A 20557-nucleotide genomic window follows, 5' to 3' on the forward strand; every position below is an offset into this window, starting at 1 on the left:
AGGGAGAGTGAACTTCAGTTACAAGCGTAATGTATGCTTTCGTATTAATTGTGGAGCTGGAGATGGATTGTGGGAGATCTTAGGAATGGAAAGCAGGATGAATGAGTATCAACTATATTTCAAATGCAGACAGCAATGAAGCCTTACGGTGGCTCGGATGTGGCTCTTGGCCTCACGCAGTTCCTGCCTCAGGCCCTCGGTCAGGGCGGTCACTACATGCTTGGTGCTGGTGTAGAAATGTGCAGCAGAAACAGGAGCTACCACGTGTCCTGCGATGCTGCAACAGAAGATTTACCAGGTCAGAAGTTGGCAACATGTACTGAAGTAATCTCAGGGCATAGACCTAAAAAAAATCCCTAATGATGAATTCTGCTGCTACTTTAAAGTCATGTTTACTGTGTTTGGTCTGAAGTTGTAAAATTTAGTCACTTAACTGAATTCAACTAATGCTGTTTGGCTGATACAAGCAATTTGAGGACAAGACAGAGGACACTGGTAGACATTTTTCACTTTTCACTTCTCAAATCAGTAACTTATAAAAAGTGATCTGCAGATTAACTACAGATTCAGATTTGAAAAGTTAAGCAAAATGCAAAAGGTAAAAGAAATTTAAATCATCTACAAAGTAAAACATAAAACAAACAAATCATTCTGTTTTTTTTTTGTTCACTGTTTTGGTTACACTAATGTCATAGTCTGACTTTCTTTGTGGTTCTGACACACAGTTTTCAAGGGCTACATTTGGTTAGTTAAGGCTAGCGACTGGTTAAAGAGACGGCTACAGCCCTAAAGAAACACGATGTTTGTGCAAAGTGGAACTTTTTCTCTCAGACACAGTAGTCGTCCCTTCAGCTTCAAAGTCTTCTGTTTAAAGTCTTCATTTAGTTTCTGAACGACAGCAGACAGGTTAGTTCATGTTCATGCATGTGAGTCCCTCCCTTTGAAACTGTTGGCCCTCCACATATTTATCTACAAACTGAAAGTGATCTGAGTTTTTGGGTTTTCATGCATATTCGTGGAGAGTCAAAACTTTAGCTCCAAATTAGTCAAGCTAATCACCATAACTAACACTAATGTGGCGTCTTAGCCATAATTCTTTATACTGGCTTGGTTAAGTTTGGTCCTTTATACAGGTCTTATGATTCATTGGTTAGGTGAATCTCCATACCAAACTAAAACACAGAAGGGCCTCAGTCATGCCAGTTAACATGTAGCACTCAGTAATGAAACAAATTTCACTCACTCTAATAAACTATAACTCAAAAACTCAATGGAGATACACTCATTGAAAACAACCTGAGAGGTTTGTGTGAGAACAGCAGACAGGAAGTCCAGCAGTTCAAACAAGGGAGCTGTAATGTAACCACAAAGCTGCCAGCGAGGACAAAACTCAGAACAGTGACAAATATGAAGACGGAACTGCAAACAAAAGGGCATAGGGGAGGTTTTGTTTGACTATATTTGCACAAATCTGATTAGTTAACCGGACACGAAAAAAAATAATCCTCACTCTTTGAATGGTGATGATTTACTGACTCAATAGAAAAGATAATCAATAAATAAAACTGCACCTGTTCACGTTGATGATGTGACCGTCATCAACGTTTCTTTCCTTCATCGACTGATACGCTTCACGTGTGCAGATGGACAAGGCAAGAACGTTTACCTGGAAGAAACCGAGCAGAAAAAAGTAAAGAAAGGCACAGGTTTTATAACATTATTAGCTTTAACTCTTGTTCAAATGTCTCAATAATAAAACCAAGTTCTTACATCCAGCATGTTCTTCCAGCCGCTGGTTTTGCCACTCAACAGCGGGTCATTATTAGCCAATCCAGCGTTGTTGATGCAAACATCTACACCTTTGTGCTGCGCTTTGATGGTTGCAAACATGGCCAGGATGTCGTCCTCTTTGGTCAGGTCACACTTGATAGGCACCAAAACCCCAGGGTAGCCTGCTTTTTTACACTCTGCTGCCAGTTCCTGAAATGAGAATTAAAAACATAACAGATGCTCAGCTTCACCATCGAGTCTGTGGTTTTAGGAACCTGCCACTCAAATGCTTGATTTTGATTGAAATTTCCAGATTTGTGGAATATAAGTTTGCACATACTCTAATTAGCATTTACATTTTTTAATAAAGTGAGCCTTTATATTGAAAGATAGACCCAAGAACTGGTTCCAGGGAGAGGCCCCGGTTTCCCTGGTCTGGGCGAGGTAGCAGCTTTCCTCTTGAGTGCTGTCATCATGGCTTTCTGAATGGCTCGTTGTCTGGTCCCTCCCTCAGGACCAATTTGCCTTAGGATACCCTACCAGGGGCTATTGCCCCGGACAACACAGCTTCCTGGGTCACAGGGACGCTCAAACCCCTTCACCGCTATGAGGTGACGATTCACTGGGGGGAAGCAACTTATTCACTGCACTTATTTCAATAGTTCTTTTTAAAAATGCATTGTTTCTGTGTGAGTTTCTGACTCAGTGCAATGAATCACTTGCGTTCACTTTATGTAAAATTAAGTCATAAGATCTGCAGTGCTCTGCTAAACACACAAATATTTTGTTGTCTTGACATAAAACTGCAACTTTTATGTTCTATTGCAAGTGATGCAAGTTTTTATGGACGTAAGTATTTTATTGAGCAAATAGAAGCGTAGTTATGGCACAGTACAGAAATACTTCACAATGTAATTCTATTCTGTGCAATACCATGCAATGCTAAACATACAATGCTACACTGTGCTGCTATACATACTAGGCAATATTGTACAGGGCTATGCAATATCGTGTTTCTCTGCTTTCTCACAAAACATACTGTTACGGTCGGAGGATGGAACCCGAGCAGAGAACACTCACAGAGGCAGACTGAACGAAAACACAGGTTTTAATAAAGGAAGGGTCTGGGAGGGGTGTGAGAGGAGCAGAGGGATGGTCGGAGGAGGAAAAGCCCAGAGGGTGGTGTAGCGGAGGTGGGGATCAGCGGTGGGAGACTGCCCCGGAAGACCGGAGTGTGGCGCTGGCTCGCTGGAGGACGCCGGGACGGCGGAGCGCGGACTGGTGGCCAGGCGATCCAGGACCACACATGTCTGGGCTGGGGTGGGAGGCGGATCCGGTGCGGCGTCAGGAGTAGGGGGAGCCAGGTCGGGGAGAATCCCAGTGGAGAGGGGTCGCGGTCCGTGGGAGGCAGAAGACAGTCCAAGGAGGGAGGTTCGGTGGAGAGGGAACCAAAGTCCAAGGGGAGACGACAGGTTATCCAGGCAAGGGGATCCGGGGAAGAGGACACAGGAAACCAAGAGGCACAGCAATCGGTCCGGGCAGCTGGACCGGGGAGTTGCGGTAGCAGAGTTTACAATCTGGCAGGGTGTGGAGGGTTTGACTGGTCTTTATGGCAGGAGAGGTAACAGGTAGTGTCTACAGATACAGACCCGTACCCGTAGCCTGTGGCCTACGGATACGGCACTTTCCATTTGCCAGACAGATACGGACCTGTATGCGAGTCTCGCGAGTCAAGAAACTGCTAACCACTGCAAACTGTTGAAAGGTAAGCAAAGGTTAAGGTTAGGGTTAGGGTTAGGTTTAGGGTCCGTACCTGTAGTACCGATGCTACGGGTCCGTACCTCTAGCGTCTACTGGGAGTCACGTGACCAGATTTCGCGTATCTGATTGGCAAATGGAAAGTGCCGTATCCGTAGGCCACAGGCTACGGGTACGGGTCCGTACCTCTAGCAACAACCGAGGTAATAAGTGGAATGGCATTCAGCTGCCCGTGCACCGGAGAGAGATGCTGATTGTCAAACGGAGGCAGCCGTGAGGCTGCACACCACTACGACAGCAGCGGGGAAGAGCGATAGAGGGGGAGAGGGAGAGAGAGAGGGAAAAGGGAGATGGGAGTCAGGCAGGAGCAAAGGATGTGGAGGGAGCGGCCCTGACACATACGATGCAACTGATACTACATGCAGTGCAACACACAAGACTGTGACTCTGGCCTACTGACATTGTGTTCCTAGCTTGTTGTTTAAATTCTGCTAAAATTGGTTATATACTTACTTTTACTTATTCAATTTTCGATTTCTTTTTATATTTGTGTCTCTCTGTAATTTCGTTGTCATTGCTGACAACAGTTGTAAAATGACAATAAAACCTCTTATATCTTCATCATCATCATCAGACCAGTTTCGCAACAGTTTGCATCAAACATTATGATTCTACACAAAACTAAAAGTTTCTAATAAACTCAAATAGAGCAGGTGAGTTTGGTTTGCAGTGTGAAGATGGATGATGTGTTAGTTTAAGGTTTAGTTGTTTCTATTAATCAGACCTGCCCTTCCTCTGATGGTTACATTAAACTGACACAGCAGAACATTACAGCAACTTTAAACATCGACATGGAAGAGTTAATTTAAAGTGAGAGGCAGACGAAAATCCATTTTCATCCATATGTAACAGTAACTTGAACTTGTTTCTCTTCTATAAAGCAATAAAATGAGTCAGAACCAAAATTGGAGAAGCAGCTTTCAGTTTCTATGTTCCACATATCTGGAACAAACTTCCAGAAAACTGCAGATCTGCTGAAACGCTCAGCTCTTATCAATCAAGGTTAAAGAGTTAATTATTTACTTTTGCCTTTGACTAATGACTGTGTTGTATCTGACCAGACATACATGTTTAATTCAGTTCAGTTCAGTTTTATTTGAATGGTGCCGATTGCAGTTCGGGTTATCTCAGGACACGTTACAGAACCCATATATGCCTGAAATGTTGTTTAAACAATAGTTGAGGAGTGATTTCTGCTACTCTGGAATGTTTGTGTTACTCCTAGAAATGTTTAGATAGAAGAGATCCTTGTTCCTGCTCCTGGGACATGTTGTAATGGTGTATTTCTATGCAGGAAGTGAAGACCTGTTACTGATGAGACACAAACCTATATAAGTGAGCTATCTCTGTGGCTCCAGCTGAGTTATTCCCATCGGCTGAGAATGCTGTTTTAACGTGCTTTAACGTTGCTGTTTTGCTATTTTGTGACAGGAACAAGTGAAGGAAGTGATATTATTTTATCTCCAGTTGCATCATCTCCTTGCATTAGTTTTAGACTTACGTCAGACTTACCTATTTTGTCGCGATGTCATGATTTTGTCACATGCTAAGTAGCAAGCCCATTAGAAAAGTGACATTTAACAAAACATTAAAACGATGCCATTCCTTTTAGAATTAGACTAATTCAAAATATTCAGAGTAATCTACTGGAATTGGAGGAGAAGCTAGAGGCGTAGAGGTTTGCCCTGGAAAGGAGAGGAATGAAAGTTAGCCGCAGCAAGACGGAGTATCTGTGTGTGAATGAGAGGGACCCAAGTGGAAGAGTGAGGTTACAGGGAGAAGAGATCAAGAAGGTGGAGGATTTTAAGTACTTAGGGTCAACAGTCCAGAGCAATGGAGAGTGTGGAAAAGAGGTGAAGAAGCGTGTACAGGCAGGCTGGAACGGCTGGAGAAAAGTGTCAGGTGTGATGTGTGATAGAAGAGTTTCAGCTAAAATGAAAGGAAAGGTTTACAAAACTATTAATTCAAATGGATTGGATAGTATAGTTCAATTATCTATCTCTGTTACAGAGAATAGAGCACGTGTTTGCTGCAAACAGCCATGTCATTGCTACATGGTTTCCACCATCATCCACAAACCCCATGGATCACCTGCCGGTAATTTGTTAAAAAGTTTTGCTTTTGTAGTGGAGTTTGAGCATTTCATATTCAGTTATTGATATCTTTTTACAGGACAATGCAGCCAGTCTACAGTGGGTTCTGCTTCCAGTATTTGTACCTGGACACTGGATACTCTGTAAATACATTTATATCTTCCTCTATTATGACCTTACACAACAAAGTTGCTCATTGCTGATTTAAATTTTTTTGGTATATTAAATGCATGGCAGCTTTGTTAGTATTTCTGTAACATTCCATAACTTTATGTGTGTGGTTATATTTGAACACATTTAACAGATACTGAGGCCACAGGCTAGAGAGATTTTCTTTCTAGATCCCCTCTGTGGCAGCGGCTGGAGAGATGAGAGTAGAGTCCATCTATTCAGGTTTTTAGGACACCTTCCAAGATCCTTCCTGGACAGTGGTAGTTCTGTTTTAAACCACTTGTCCTTCGTTTGTTTAATAAATGCTTCTGTTTTTATTTGAATGCATTAAGATGTTCCAAACAAACAAAAACAAACAACAAAAGTGAGTGTTTGCGAGGGATAGAAGTAATTGTTACATTATTCTTATTTATTTTTACATTATTCTACGGAGATGGAAACAGAACCATATGTTTTGTTTGTTTAAGCCCATTACAAAAATGTTTGATTTGAAGTTCCAGCCTCTTCCAACTTTGTTCCAAGTGTTGCTTTAAAATGATTTATTGTACTTTTATTTACTCTTTGAGCAGCCACATTGCTCACAGCCTATCTCCTGGCCCTTGGAGGCAGCTTGGTGTGAATGATGTTCAGGTGAGACATTACTACATTGCATTTGCTAACATTTGCTATTTCCTTGCCATTCTTTTATTAAAACACTGCAAAGATACTCCACCAACTGTGGCGTGTTTGTTTTGATGGTAAGAACTACTCAGTATGTTATATCGATGACATCTATAAAATGTTTTTTCTGCATTTAAAACACACTCTTTGTATTGAAAAACTGTATCCTGACAGAATATGCATGATATTATATTAACCAGTATTTCTGTACATTGTAATGGGGGCCAGTTGTGATTTCAGTGAGGTTTTGTGCAAATTGTGACACGTTATGCTTGACTGTAGCGATGAAGGTATTATTTTTGGAAACATATTTTAATCTTCTGCATTTCCTTCTTCACAGGAAAACATGCTGCAGATTAGAAGATGGTGGTGTCTTGTTCTCCTGCAGAACTTCCCCATACCGTAAGTGCCCTCAGTATCACACTTTTAAACCAGATTCTTTTAAATCACGTTTTACTGCATTCACTGTCATCTGACCTGCATGAATGTTTTCATTGTGAATGTGTGTTGTCATTAAATCACCAAGATCTGAAGAAGAGAGATTGCAGCAAAGAAAAAGGCAACAAGAGAAGAAAAAAACTACAGGTGAGAGGTCATGTGATAAATTGGTATATAGTGAAACTATTGCTCGAAGACTGATCCCCGCCACTTATTTCAGGATGTGGCTGAAGTCCCCCTGAAAAAGTTTAGGCTTTGGGAATCTGCCCCTGAAGCATCAGGTATTGTTCCAGCCAGCATTGTCTCACACATATCCATCGAGGTTGTTGAGGTTCGATGTCACAGAGCAGTCATTATTTCTCTGTGTACTTAAAATCAACCACTTAAATCTTGCATTGTCATTGTGCCTGTAGACACCACAATCTGTTTCCTTTCTAGATGAGGCTGAGAACAGGACTGGGAACAGGAAACGGGGTATATTGCCTGAGATGGGTAGTCTCATTTCAGTTTTTTCTGCTATCTCCGAGCCTTTACTTAAATAACTGTTTTCTTTATTTTTGTTTAGGAGAATCCTTTGGTCAGGGATGCAATGGCGGCAGCCCGGTGGTGTGGGACCAGACCTTTCAAGGGAAAAATTTTCCTTCCCCAAGTTGTTACCATGGCCAAGGAGCAACGCGTGAAGGCAGTGGAACTCCTTTATGTCTGTGATGGCCAGGAAGAAGAGGAGACCGCTGATCTCAGAGAACCGTTCCTTTTTCTTTTTAGTCTGCAGGAAGACTATGAGACATTCTGTCAAGAAATCGTTGACAGGAGAAACATGAAGGTGTTTTGTGCTTTTGACAGAAAAGAATAAAGTTGTGTTCAACGGTGCTGAAGCTTAATTCATTACATCTGACCCCTACAAATGTACATGGTTCGTGAGTTGTACAGACTCTGATATATTATGTCTGGCATAATCATATACAGAAAGTCTCTATACAGAGATCAGAGATGATGTTTTTGTTTCAGTTGTAGAATGTAGAATGAAGGCCAAGCTAAGAGCCCTCTTTGATTTGAGGAAAGACATGTAACATAGACTGTCAGTTCAGTCTTATATCCTTGAGTGGATTAGTGACACTTTAAGAAAGTCGTTAGTGCAAAGTTTAGGAAATCTGTTTTATCAACCGAGGAATAAGCATGCATGGTCAGGTATCAATGGCACAGACATTGCTGCTGTCTCTGATCTCCTTAATGTAGCTGATATAATTCAGTGTACAAAAAAATCCAAATGTGTCTATGTATGCTGTATATCACAAATTTCACTTCACTGTTTCAGTCCAGCTAGCCCTAGTTAGACAGGGTTTGAGTTAGGTGAAAGTTGAACCCAAGTAAAAAGTTGTCGGCTATAGTATTACAACTCCTGGCAAAAATGATGGAATCACCAGTCTGGGAGGACGCTCGTTCAGTTGTTTTAATTTGTAGTAAAAAAGCAGATCACAAACATGACAAAAAACTAAAGTCATTTTATTTTGCAACTTTCTGGCTGTAAGAAACATTAAAAGATATCAAGAGGAAAAGTTGTAGTAGTCAGTAACAATTACTTTTTTAGACCAAGCACAGGGAAAAAATTATGGAATCAATTCTGAGGAAAAAATGATGGACTCACCCCATAAATTCTCATTCCCAAAACTAGCTCCCATATCAGATTAAATCTGCTTGTTAGTCTACAGTTTAAAAGGAGTGATCACACCTTGGAGAGCTGTTGCACCAAGTGGACTGACATGAATCATGACTCCAACATGAGAGATGTCAGTTGAAACAAAGGGGAGGATTATCAGACTTTTCAAAGAGGGTCAATCATCACGAATTGTTGCAGATATCCCAGATTGGTTCTGCAAATGATCATCAAACTGACGTGGGATGAGAAAAATTGCAGCAGCAGCATTAAAACCAAGTTTATTTGGCCCAGCAGCAACAACCAAATCCACAGTCTGCATGAGCAACAAGCTGGTTTGGTTGGAAATCAGCAAACTGGTGTGCTGCAGCAACAACTTCCAATCACTCTTGGTCTAAAAAAGTGATTGTTACTGACTACCACAATTTTTCCTCTTGATATCTTTTAGTGTTTCTTACAGCCAGAAAGTTGCAAATTAAAATGACTTTAGTTTTTTGTCATGTTTGTTATCTGCTTTTTTTCTAAAAAAAAATTAAACAACTGAACGAAAGTCCTCCCAGACTGGTGATTCCATAATTTTTGCCAGGGGTTGTATATGTTGTATTTGTGGGATTTGATACTACAAGAAAAATGTTTTCCCAAAGAACTACTTTTTGGCTCCAGACCTGATCCTGATATAAATAGTAATGCTGATATAAAATTAATCATGACAGTAAATCACATAAGATGCTCGGTTTCTCGGCCAGCATTTAGAAGCTGCATTGACATTTGTGAATGTGCTATATAGTCTCCGCCACCAGATGGTGACAATAAATGAGTCACGCTCAATGTGGGCGGAGCTCAACGTTTAACTCCGCCCACGTTGAGCCACGCCCTGATCTGCGGGCTGCAGTCAGGGGCTTCTCAAACCGTGGAATATTTTTTTGACAAATACTGCCTTTACCCTTACTGTCTGCCACGAGAGACAAGTGAATCCAAATGCTGCTTCGTTTCCTTAATTGGCTCATTTTGTCAACGACAACGGACTGACTCTCCTCCTCATTTAGACCGCTTGCTGCTGCTGCTTGCTGCTGCTTGCTGCTTGCTGCTGCTCCAAGGCAGGGGGCATTGTTGTTGTTTTATTTTATTTACTGGCGCACTCACGTGAAGGCAGCATGCACAACGTGCGTGACGCTATTTGCATATCTAATAAGCACCGTGCAGCTGGGCTGCGCTCCTCCCCATGTAACTGGGAAAATAAAAAAGAACGGTTCCCAGCTGCGACTCGGTTCCCATCGTTCATGTTAACGAGCCGTTCAAAAGAACTACTTCGTTCGTGAACGTCACAACACTAGCGTAAATGCACTAAGTTTGATAAACACCGTCATCGAGAGGGATACACGAGTGTAATCACATATTGAAACTTTATTCGTTCGTCCTAGCAGATTCATGTTATTTTGGTATTAGGACAAGTTAGACTCAATACAGCATTCTAACATAATTCCTTTATTATTTACTAAATGTAGAAGAGTGGAAAACAGCAAAACAGGCAAGATGCTGCAGCACTCCGGGCACTCCTCTCAGGTACTCTGCACATGCACAAATAAAGGGGCGAAATCAGAGGGAGGGTGGGACCAACAGTGTTTTGGGAGACGCTGCGATTCAAACTCCGGACACGAGCTTTAAGGAGAAGTTGTGTTGTCCAGATATTCAACTGTTGGCAGTTGCTCTTCAGCCATATTATGCTCCAAGGGTGTTCAGTCACATCAGAACAATACTTGCATACATTCCACTCAAAGCAACTGACTTGGTTCCATGTGATGTTTTGCATGACACTGTTGCTAGGATACAGACTCAACATCCTGAGGCACTTGTAATAATTTCAGGAGATTTCAATCATGTCAGCCTCTCCTCTCATCTGACTGGATTTACACAGTTTGTTAACTGCCCTACCAGAGAAAATAAAACCCTAGACCTGCTGTATGCCAATGTCAAAGAAGCTTACAGAGCTCCTGTCTTACCACCACTGGGCAGGTCAGATCATAACCTGGTTTATCTGCAGACCTGTTACAAACCTTGTGTGCTGAGACAGCCTGCAACTAAAGTCCAAATCAGAAGATGGACTCCTCAAGCTAGTGAAGCTCTAAGGGACTGCTTGGAATCAACAGACTGGAATGTGCTTCTGGAAACAGATGAGGACAGTATGAACATTGACAGACAGGTTGATTGTTTTACTGAGTACATCAACTTCTGTAGAGACACAGTCATACCTGCAAAGACTGTTCGCTGTTTCCCCAATAACAAACCATGGATCACAAGCGACATAAAGGCAATCCTCAATGTTACGGGCGTTGCCGTATTTGGGGTTTCTCCTCCTCCTTTGAGTGCTCGTGTACTGTGTGGTGTGTGTATGTGTGTGCGCGGGTGTCCTGTCACTCCCAGGCTGATGACAACTCGGTTCACCTGGTGCTGGAGTAATCAAGAACAGCTGCGGCATGAGAATCAACCAATCCGGTGCCATGGTGGACGAGTATAAAGACGCCAGTCAGCCTGAGGATGATGAGCTTGTTGCTGTAACCAGCCCTGCTCCTGTGCCTTCGACTAGTAAAACTTTGTTAGCAATCTGGAAATCTGTTGTACTGTTGAACTCTGTTTAGGCTTTAGTATTTTGTTAACTCTTGTAAAACCTGTGGTTTTGGAGGCACTAGTTTTTTGTTTGGTTTTGTCACACACCATTAGTATTAGGATTTAGATTAGGATATTTTTGTTGATATAACTCTAGTTTAGAGTCTCTTTTTGTTGCCGTTTGTATTTTATTTTTACCTTTATCAATTGTTGCCTCTCTTTTTTGTTCATTATTGTACTTTTTATTTTATACATATTAAAACATTTAAACGCTGAATTACATCTGGGCTTATTATGTTACACCTTTACCCACATAACGTGCTAGGGTCGTAACACTCAACCAGAAAAAAAAGGTTTTAGCGATGGTGTCAAAGAAGTGTAACATGAGTTGAAGAGGAGACTGAAGATGGAATACGAAAAGAGGAATTTTCAACACAGTAACATCCGTGATGTGTGGAGAGGAATCAGTACCATCTCTGGACAACAATAAAAAGAAAAAGGAGCCAATAGTGGGTGATATGGAAAGAGCTGACAAACTCAACCTGTTCTTCAACAGATTTGACACTGTGGACACACCTACTTCCACTGCTACTCCTCCTTCTTCTCCTCAGCATATGGAAATCCTCACTACAGCCCCTCCTTCTCCTTCTCCGTCTCCTACACATGTCTCCACAGCTGCAACCACTTCTATTCCAGCACCTGTATCCTTCTCTGGCACAGAGACAGGGGTGATGTTGGAGCTTCAGAGACTTTGCTCTGTGAATACAGCTGACCCAGATGGTATGTGTCCAAGGCTGCTTAAAGACTGTGCTGCACAACTGTGTCAACCTCTCCAAAGGATCTTCAACCTGAGTCTAAAGCTGGGGCGGGTGCCTACTCTGTGGAAAACATCCTGTATTGTACCGGTACCAAAAATCAAATGTCTGGCTGAACTCAATGACTACAGACCTATTGCCCTGACCTGACACATCATGAAAACTCTGGAGCGGCTGATTCTATGCAGTCTGCTGGGGAGGCAGTCTTAAAAACAAGGATGCAAGGTGTCTGAACAAACTGATTAAAAAAGCTGGCTCTGTGGTTGGAATCAGATTGAACTCTTTGGAGGATGAGGTTGAGAGACGGGCACTGAGCAAAATGGAGGCCGTTCTGACAAACATGGATCATCCACTTGACATCTGCCTCAGTGAGCAACAAAACATCGGTGGACGGCTCCTATCCCTGCACTGCAGGACTGAAAGATTCAGAAAATCTTTCCTGCCATCAGCAATTAGACTATTTTATTCAAAAGTAAACAGATGAGACCCCAGACAATTGAATTTTCCTTCAGGGATGAATAAAGTTATTGTACTCTAATGTATTGTATTTATTTATTTTAATGTGTAACAAGCACATGTGGGACAAAAACAGTGATTTCTATATGATTATTGTGTATGTTTGTGTGTGTGCATGCCAGTTTGTTTAAATAGTGTAATGTTCAGTGATCGTAGCTGCTGTGCCAAAGTAACTTCCCATAAAGAATCAATTAACTGTCTGAGTGTCGATGTTACTGATGTGGCATTTAGCTGCAAATCAAATTCGCTGCAACAAAAAAGAAACAAGTTTCATGTTCTATCAGACGATGTTTTATTGTATGCTTGAGTGGAAAACCATGTTTTTGTTACTGTAGTGAAGAAATGAGGTGGAGCGTGTGTGTTAGCTGCCACACGGTGCATCATTACATCTGCTGCTCCACAGGACGGATCAGAAGTTCTCCAATCTGAAAAAAAAAGTGATCACATTGTGAGAAAACTGCTGATATTTCAACAGTAAAAGGACAGAAGTCGGCATCAGGAAAATAAAAATATATATTAAAAGACCATACCTGCACATGTGGAGGGGCACCAAGGACGTACAGAACAGCTTCTGCAATGTCCCCTGCAATCAGATTCTGTCAGAGAAGTGGAAAGTGTCTAATTAGTTTTCTTTTAAATTCTTTTCATGATATCAACAGGACTACTAACATAGGGACACTATTTTTACCTTTTGTTGAGAGAGAATCTGTTTTGCTAGGTTTTTGTCTTTTATGAATCGGTCAGCAAATTCAGTCTCCACGAAACCAGGAGAAATACTCTGCAGGGAGAGTGAACTTCAGTTACAAGCGTAATGTATGCTTTAATATTAATTGTGGAGCTGGAGATGGATTGTGGGAGATCTTAGGATTGGAAAGCAAGAAGAATGAGTATCAACTATATTTCAAATGCAGACAGCAATGAAGCCTTACGGTGGCTCGGATGTGGCTCTTGGCTTCACGCAGCTCCTGCCTCAGGCCCTCGGTCAGGGCGGTCACTGCATGCTTGGTGCCAGCGTAGAAGTGTGCACCAGAAATAGGAGCTACCATGTGTCCTGCCACACTGTAACAGAAGATTTACCAGGTCAGAATTTACCTACATGTACTGAAGTAATCTCAGGGCATAGACCTAAAAAAATCCCTAATGATGAATTCTGCTGCTACTTTAAAGTCATGTTTACTGTGTTTGGTCTCAAGTTGTAACAATTAGTCACTTAACTCAATTCAACTAATGCTGTTTGGCTGATACAAGCAATTTGAAGACAAGATAGAGGACACTGATGGACATTTTTCACTTTTCACTTCTCAGATCAGTAACTTAAAAAAACTGATCTGCAGATTAACTACAGACTCAGACAGATAATATAAGCAAAATGCAAAAGGTGAAAGAAATTTAAATCATCTATAAAGTAAAACATAAAACAAACATATCATTCTGGGTTTTTTTGTTCACTGTTTTGGTTACATTAATGCCATTGTCTGACTTTTTTTGCGGTTCTGACACACAGTTTTCAAGGGTTACATTTGGTCAGTTAAGACCAGTGACTGGTTAAAGAGACGGCTACAGACTTCAAGAAACACGATGTTTGTGCAAAGTGGAACTTTTTCTCTCAGGAACAGTAGTCGTTCCTTCAGCTTCAAAGTCTTCTCTTAAAGTCTTCATTTAGTTTCTGAATGACAGCAGGCAGGTTAGTTCATGTTCGTGCATGTGAGTCCCTCCCTTTGAAACTTTAAACAGAATCTTATCTCCCCATCAGTCTGGCTTTAGGAAGCAGCACAGTGCAGTAACTGTGTCAATGAAAGTTTAAAATGATGTGGAAGTCTTGGACGCCAAGAACTATTGTGTGACACTCTTTACTGATTTGTCCAAGGACTTTGATGTCATTGACCATGATATTTTATGTCGGAGGCTGTCAGATAAAGGCCATCAGATCAAGCTCTTGGCTGGTTCTCAAATGATCTCACCAATCGTAAGCAATGTGTGCAGCTCTGTGGTCTCTCCTCCAGCTTTCTTGGCGTTACAAAAAGTGTGCCACAAGGTTCTATCGTAGGACCCAATCTCTTTACTATTTATGTCAACAATGGGGGTCAAACCATAAATGCGTCTCTTCATCATTATGCAGATAATACAGTCATTTACTGTTGTATGAACACTGTTGCCCTTGTGTTTGAATATCTTCAGTCAGCATTTGGCATCATTTAGTCACATCTGTTAAACCTTAACCCCTAAAGGTGCCACAAGGTGCCACAAGTTCTCCCTGGTATTACAACCCCACAAGGTACCACTATTGAGTTTGTGACCTCTTACAAATACCTCGACATCACAATTGATGATTGCCTCTGTTTTAAAACCCACATCAAAAATCATTTAAAGAAATTGAAATTAAAGTTGGGTTTCTTTTTCAGGAACAAATCCTATTTTTCTTTTAATGCCAGGAAACGGCTTGTTGCTGCCACATTCTTGCCTGTTGTGGATTATGGAGATATTGTTTACATGAATGCCCCAACCTGTTCTCTCAAACTGTTGGATGCTGCTTATCATGGAGCACTTAGATTTATAACGGACTGTAAACCTCTCACACACCACTGCACTTTGTTCTCCCTGGTGAACTGGTCATCATTGTCCACACATAGACTTCTCCACTGGTATCATTCCATTTACAAATCCATTCTTGGTTGCTGTCCACATATTTATCCTCTTTCATGTCATGTAAACAATTCAGTCATAGTCCCTTCATTCCACACAGAGCTCGGCAAGACAGCTTTTTCTTACTCTGCTCCCTCAACGTGGAACTCACTACAGCAGAGTCTGAAGCTGTCCCTCATGATTCACCTGGAGGACTTCAAACATCTTCTAAACATTATGGAAATATCATGTTTTAGGGCTCGTTCTTGTTCTTAGTGTTTTTACATTTTAACTTCATTGCTTTGTGCTTTGCACATTCATTTTATTGTCTATGTTGTGTTTTGTCATGACCCTGTTTGTCTGGAACTCAGTGTTATATTGTATTGTTATATTGTCTAGTATAGGTCCTTTAGTGTTGTTTGTCAGTGACTCAGTGTTGTCTTGTTATGTTATTTAAGGACAGGTCTCTTTTGAGAATGAGACTCAGTGTCTCAATGAGACTACCTATATAAATAACGGCTAAATAAAAATAAAATAAAAATAATCCTCACACTTTGAATGATGATGATTTACTGACTCAACAGAGAAGATAATCAATAAATAAAACTGCACCTGTTCAGGTTGATGATGTGACCGTCATCAACGTTTCTTTCCTTCATCGACTGATACGCTTCACGTGTGCAGATGGACAACCCAATAACGTTCACCTGGAAGAAACCGAGCAGAAAGAAATTAAAGAAAGGCACAGGTTTTATAACATTATTAGCATTAACTCTTGTTCAAATGTCTCTATAATAAAACCAAGTTCTTACATCCAGCATGTTCTTCCAGCCGCTGGTTTTGCCGCTCAACAGCGGGTCATTATTGGCCAATCCAGCGTTGTTGACTAAAACATCTACGCCTTTGTGCTGCGCTTTGATGGTTGCAAACATGGCCAGAATGTCGTCCTCTTTGGTCAGGTCACACTTGATAGGCACCAAAAACCCCAGGGTAGCCTGCTTTTTTACACTCTGCTGCCAGTTCCTGAAATGAGAATTAAAAACATAACAGATGCTCAGCTTCACAATCAAGTCTGTGGTTTTAGGAACCTGTCACTCAAATGCTGGATTTTGATTGAAATCTGTAGATTTAGAGAAAAATCTCTGAATATAAGTTTGTAAATACTATCTTTAGTATTTACATTTTTTAAAAGGTGAACCTTCATTTTGAAAAGTAGACCTATTATAGCTTTTATTCATAGTTGTTTCGTCTATAAAATGTCAGAAAATGGTGAAAAATGAAAATCAGTGCTTTTAAAAGTCCAGGATATTGTCCTCAAATGCAGGGGTGAAAGAAGTTTTAAATTCTTAATAGTTCCGGACCGTTCCGGCTTACTTTCACCCCTTTCCGTCGATGCTAACCATTGTAAATCCTGTTGAAAGTTTTTCAGCCAATCACAAGAACGTGTGGAATTTCAGGTGTAATTTATTGCTCGCCCCAGTGCAATAAATCAAGCGCACCTATTTGCTATTGGCTGCTACTGGCCATAACAATCACAGATATATACAAACACTAGATGTCTCATGAGCGCTGTCAGCCTATGGGGAGCAACATATCTATGGGCCGGGCGGCGTACCGGCGTACCCATATGATACCGGTGGAAGAGCGGCGTACCGCCAGCAGATCTTGTCCCGGAACTGCGTTCCGCCACCAGATCTTTTGCCGGTACGCAGTTCCAGACCGTTCCGGCTTACTTTCACCCCTGCTCAAATGTCCACAAACCAGTTTGCTGTCACAGAAGAGGAAAGAAACCAGAAAATATTCACATGTATACAGCTAAAATCAAAGGATTTAAGACTTTTTTAGGTGCTCAGATCAATTAATTGTGCTGCTCTCAGTGCATTTCAGTTTTTGATCTGTGTAGTCACACTCATTTCCTTTCACTTTCTGTGTGAAATCACATCTCTGCCTTTTTAAAGTATAACAATTATTTTGTAAAACTTTCGAGGAGTTTATTGAAATAAGGTTTGATAATAACAACATTTTTTTTCAAGATCAGTTAGCACCTTATTCACTGCACTTATATCAATCCTTCTTTTTAAAAATGCATTGTTTCTATGTGAGTTTCTGAGTGCAATGAATCATTTGTGTTCACTTTATGTAAAATTACATCATGAGATCTGCAGCGTTCTGCTAAACACACAAATATTTTGCTGTCTTGACATAAAAGTGTAGTTATGGCACAGTACAGAAATACCTCACAATATAATTCTATTCTGTGCAATACCATGCAGTGCTACACATACAATGCTACACTGTGCTGCTATACATACTAGACAATACTGTACAGGGCTATGCAATGTTGTGTTTCTTTGCTTTCTAAATTTATTTATATACTTACTTTCACTTAATCTATTTTAGATTTCTTTTTATATTTGAGTCTCTCTGTAATTTCGTTGTCATTGCTGACAACAGTTGTAAAATGACAATAAAACCTTTTATGTCTTAACTGACAGTAAATACCAGTCAGACCAGTTTTGCAACAGTTTGCACCAAACATTACGATTCTACACAAAATTAAAAGTTTCTAATAAACTCAAATAGAGCAGGTGAGTTTGGTTTGCAGTGTGAAGATGGATGATGTGTTAGTTTAAGGTTTAGTTGTTTCTATTAATCAGACCTGCCCTTCCTCTGATGGTTACATTAAACTGACACAGCAGAACATTACAGCAACTTTAAACATCGACATGGAAGGGTTAATTTAAAGTGAGAGGCAGACGAAAATCCATTTTCATCCATATGTAACAGTAACTTTAACTTGTTTCTCTTCTATAAAACAATAAAATGAGTCGTAACCAGTTGGATTGGACGAGATTCGATAAAATTATCGTTATGCAAACAAGTCAGACCAGTTTCGCAACGGACATTTTCTTCATCATCTGCACATCCTCGATGTCTGACAAAAAACAACTGCCTTAATACCAGCACTGCACTGTAACTTTTAAAGGGATTTTAAAGCAAAAAATCTGACTGATTCTTCCAGAAAACTGTAGAAATGAAAGTAATAATGAAGTTACTCTCTGTCGATCAGCATCTCCTCTGTTGCAATTCTGTCCAAGGGGGGGGGGGACAACCTGATTTCTCCTGAAACCCTCAGAAATTGAGTTTTCGCTCGATTTCAAACCTTGATTTGGTCCACGTTCCTGGCGCAGCCCACCACCTTCATCCCACAGCGGACCAGCTCTTTGGCTACGGCCGCCCCGATCCCCACCGAGGCTCCGGTCACCAGAGCCACTCTGCCCTTCCAGCGGTCCATCACAGCGATACACCGAGAACCTGCTACAGACACAGAAGAAGAAGAGAAGACGGAGAGTGTGACAGCCACGGAGCCCTGAATGCAGCACACTGGAGACGGTTCACCTCCGCTACAGTTAAATACACCACTGTGCTGCATTCAGAATCCAGTTGTACTGCAGGAAATCAGAGGACTCAGCTCCACCTGCAGATCGCTGCAAAGAATTCAAACTTTCTCTGTCTTGCACGGCGTTTTCTCATGAATCATCTCCATGTTTATCCCTGTTGGTCGCAAAAGTGATAAATAATTTCTTCCCTTTTCGACAATGACTCTTTTATTTTAACTTTGTAAAACAAGTGAAACAAATGGCCTCTACTTAGGGGTTAAATCAGACCGTATCCACAGTGTTGCGTTCAAGGTGCAGTATGAAGGAGAAACAGGTGAAAGTCATTTTAACAGAAGGCAACAGCTGATAGTGTATTTTTATCTGTCTCTCACACTGAGTTAAATTAATCTATTAAAGCAAATCAAAGCACAATGCAAAGTGGAAATGCAAAGTAAAAAATTTCATTATGTTTGCTTTTTGCTATTAGATCAGTTTCTGCTGTGTCACTCTGATGCAAGCAAAAGAGAAAGGGCATGTACACTCACAGTTTATTAGACTATTTACATTAAACCCCTTGTCTGCTCTAAAATAACACATCATCCATCGTGTCCAATGATGCAAACGAGAACAAATTCAAAGAACTCGTCTGACTGAACATTCCTGCTGGTTCATTTAGCCTTCCAGAATCTGACCATAAAATCTTTGTTTGTCAGTATATTGAATCCCAGCAGCAATAAACTGATTTTAAAATGAGTGAAAATCATTATGTTTAGGGGGAACACTGCAGATCTTGTGGTCATAACTGAATTTTCTATAAAGTGAACCAAAATAATTCATGATACTGAGTAAGAAAATTATTGCAAAACAATACGTTTCTTGATAATTAAACTTGAACAAATCAGGCTTTGTAAATCTTAACGCAATGAATTCAAAGATCAGAACTTGTTGAATTAACTTAAAAAGACTATGTAAAGCTATTTAGAGTTGTGTTTGTGTCACATAAACACAGCTTTGATATCATCTGACATTTGTGCACATTAAGACAACAAAACTGCATCATGCATGATAAAATAAAAAAACACTCTCACTGACAACTCTAAATTGTCCGTTTTCAGCGTCTTAAATGTGAACATTTTATGATTTCCTTCCTCCTCTATGACAGAAAACTGAACATGTTTAGCATCTTTTATAGAACAAATTCCTGGAATTTAAACTGTAATTAATTGTCCAGAGTTTCAATGAAATCAACAATTTTATGAGAAATTTCTCCCAAAACACACGAAAACTTCACTCCTCAAAACAAAGACTTGTTTCAGCAAAAACTATAAATACTAAATGCAGTTATTTTTAAAATGATGCTCAGAGACTTTCTCCAAATCTACTAATTTGTTCTTCTGCTAATGTCAAAGTCAAGTTCAAAGTTTATTGTGAAGTCGACTGTTTTTTTATTTTGATTTCAGAACCTGGCAGAGTGCAGACTGATTCACAGTTTTTAAAGTGGTTAAAAACATGTTTTATTGTGTACTAGCAGCAGTGATTTAGTGTGACGTTTGGGGTGTTAATGCAGAAAGTTTTCTATATTTTTTTACTTTTCTGCTCGGTGTTTTGCAGGTGGACGTTCCTGAAAGAAATGATGATGATGGAGACATCTTCAGCATGAACACGTGCAGTTTTATTTACTGTTGAGGTACAAGATCATACAATGGGCTTGTCCTGTTTTAACAGACATCTGTTGTAAATAATAAAATGATCACTGTTAAAATTTCAATTGCAACTAGAAAATGATTTGCAGGAAAGTCAGGTGGAGCTACAAACGTATATGATGTCTCTGTTCCACTAAATACTGTAGAAGTCCTCTGTAGTGATACAACATGCACAATGTTCATTTAATATTTCCTCCCTTTGACAGAATATCTGCTGTGAAAAAGCTCAACAGAGTTCAGGATTTCCTCATCACATTGAAATTCCAATATTCAGGAGGCTAAATAATGAATCAACTATTACTGGAGCTGACGA

The 20557-nt window shown here is 40.5% G+C and overlaps 1 protein-coding gene and 2 long non-coding RNA genes across 9 annotated transcripts in view; 2 read left to right on the plus strand and 1 right to left on the minus strand.

Annotated features, from left to right (window-relative positions):
- The window catches only part of LOC110960797 (uncharacterized), a 28946-nt gene extending 25568 nt beyond the window's left edge, over nt 1-3378 (plus strand). For 2 of the 4 annotated variants that reach the window (XR_007945882.1, XR_007945880.1), the window contains one exon: nt 1918-3376. This is a non-coding gene — a long non-coding RNA (uncharacterized LOC110960797). Of the gene's footprint in view, nt 1-1917 lie in introns of all 4 variants that reach the window. The other 2 variants (XR_007945881.1, XR_007945883.1) reach the window with 2 other exon arrangements.
- A 346-nt stretch (nt 3379-3724) lies between these two features.
- On the plus strand, nt 3725-7820 carry LOC127536746 (uncharacterized). 4 transcript variants are annotated; one of them, XR_007945885.1, is made up of 7 exons: nt 3725-5824; nt 6422-6482; nt 6853-6914; nt 7039-7097; nt 7171-7231; nt 7389-7424; nt 7516-7820. It is a non-coding gene; the product is annotated as an uncharacterized LOC127536746 (long non-coding RNA). The 4 variants fall into 4 exon arrangements; XR_007945887.1 differs by having other exon boundaries at nt 7171-7424; XR_007945886.1 differs by lacking the exon at nt 7516-7820 and having other exon boundaries at nt 3725-5685; nt 5761-5824; nt 7171-7509.
- Nucleotides 7821-12807: 4987 nt separating this feature from the next.
- On the minus strand, nt 12808-18575 carry LOC110970821 (dehydrogenase/reductase SDR family member 11-like). The gene is given in 8 exon segments (XM_051957964.1): nt 12808-12964; nt 13070-13135; nt 13228-13317; nt 13469-13598; nt 15774-15868; nt 15974-16141; nt 16143-16184; nt 18325-18575. Coding segments are annotated over 8 exon segments (765 nt in total). The 5' UTR covers nt 18457-18575; the 3' UTR covers nt 12808-12922.
- Between the last annotated feature and the right edge of the window lie 1982 nt (nt 18576-20557).

The sequence above is a fragment of the Acanthochromis polyacanthus genome, chromosome 13, assembly GCF_021347895.1.
Source record: "Acanthochromis polyacanthus isolate Apoly-LR-REF ecotype Palm Island chromosome 13, KAUST_Apoly_ChrSc, whole genome shotgun sequence".
NCBI classification, from domain to species: Eukaryota; Metazoa; Chordata; class Actinopteri; family Pomacentridae; genus Acanthochromis; species Acanthochromis polyacanthus.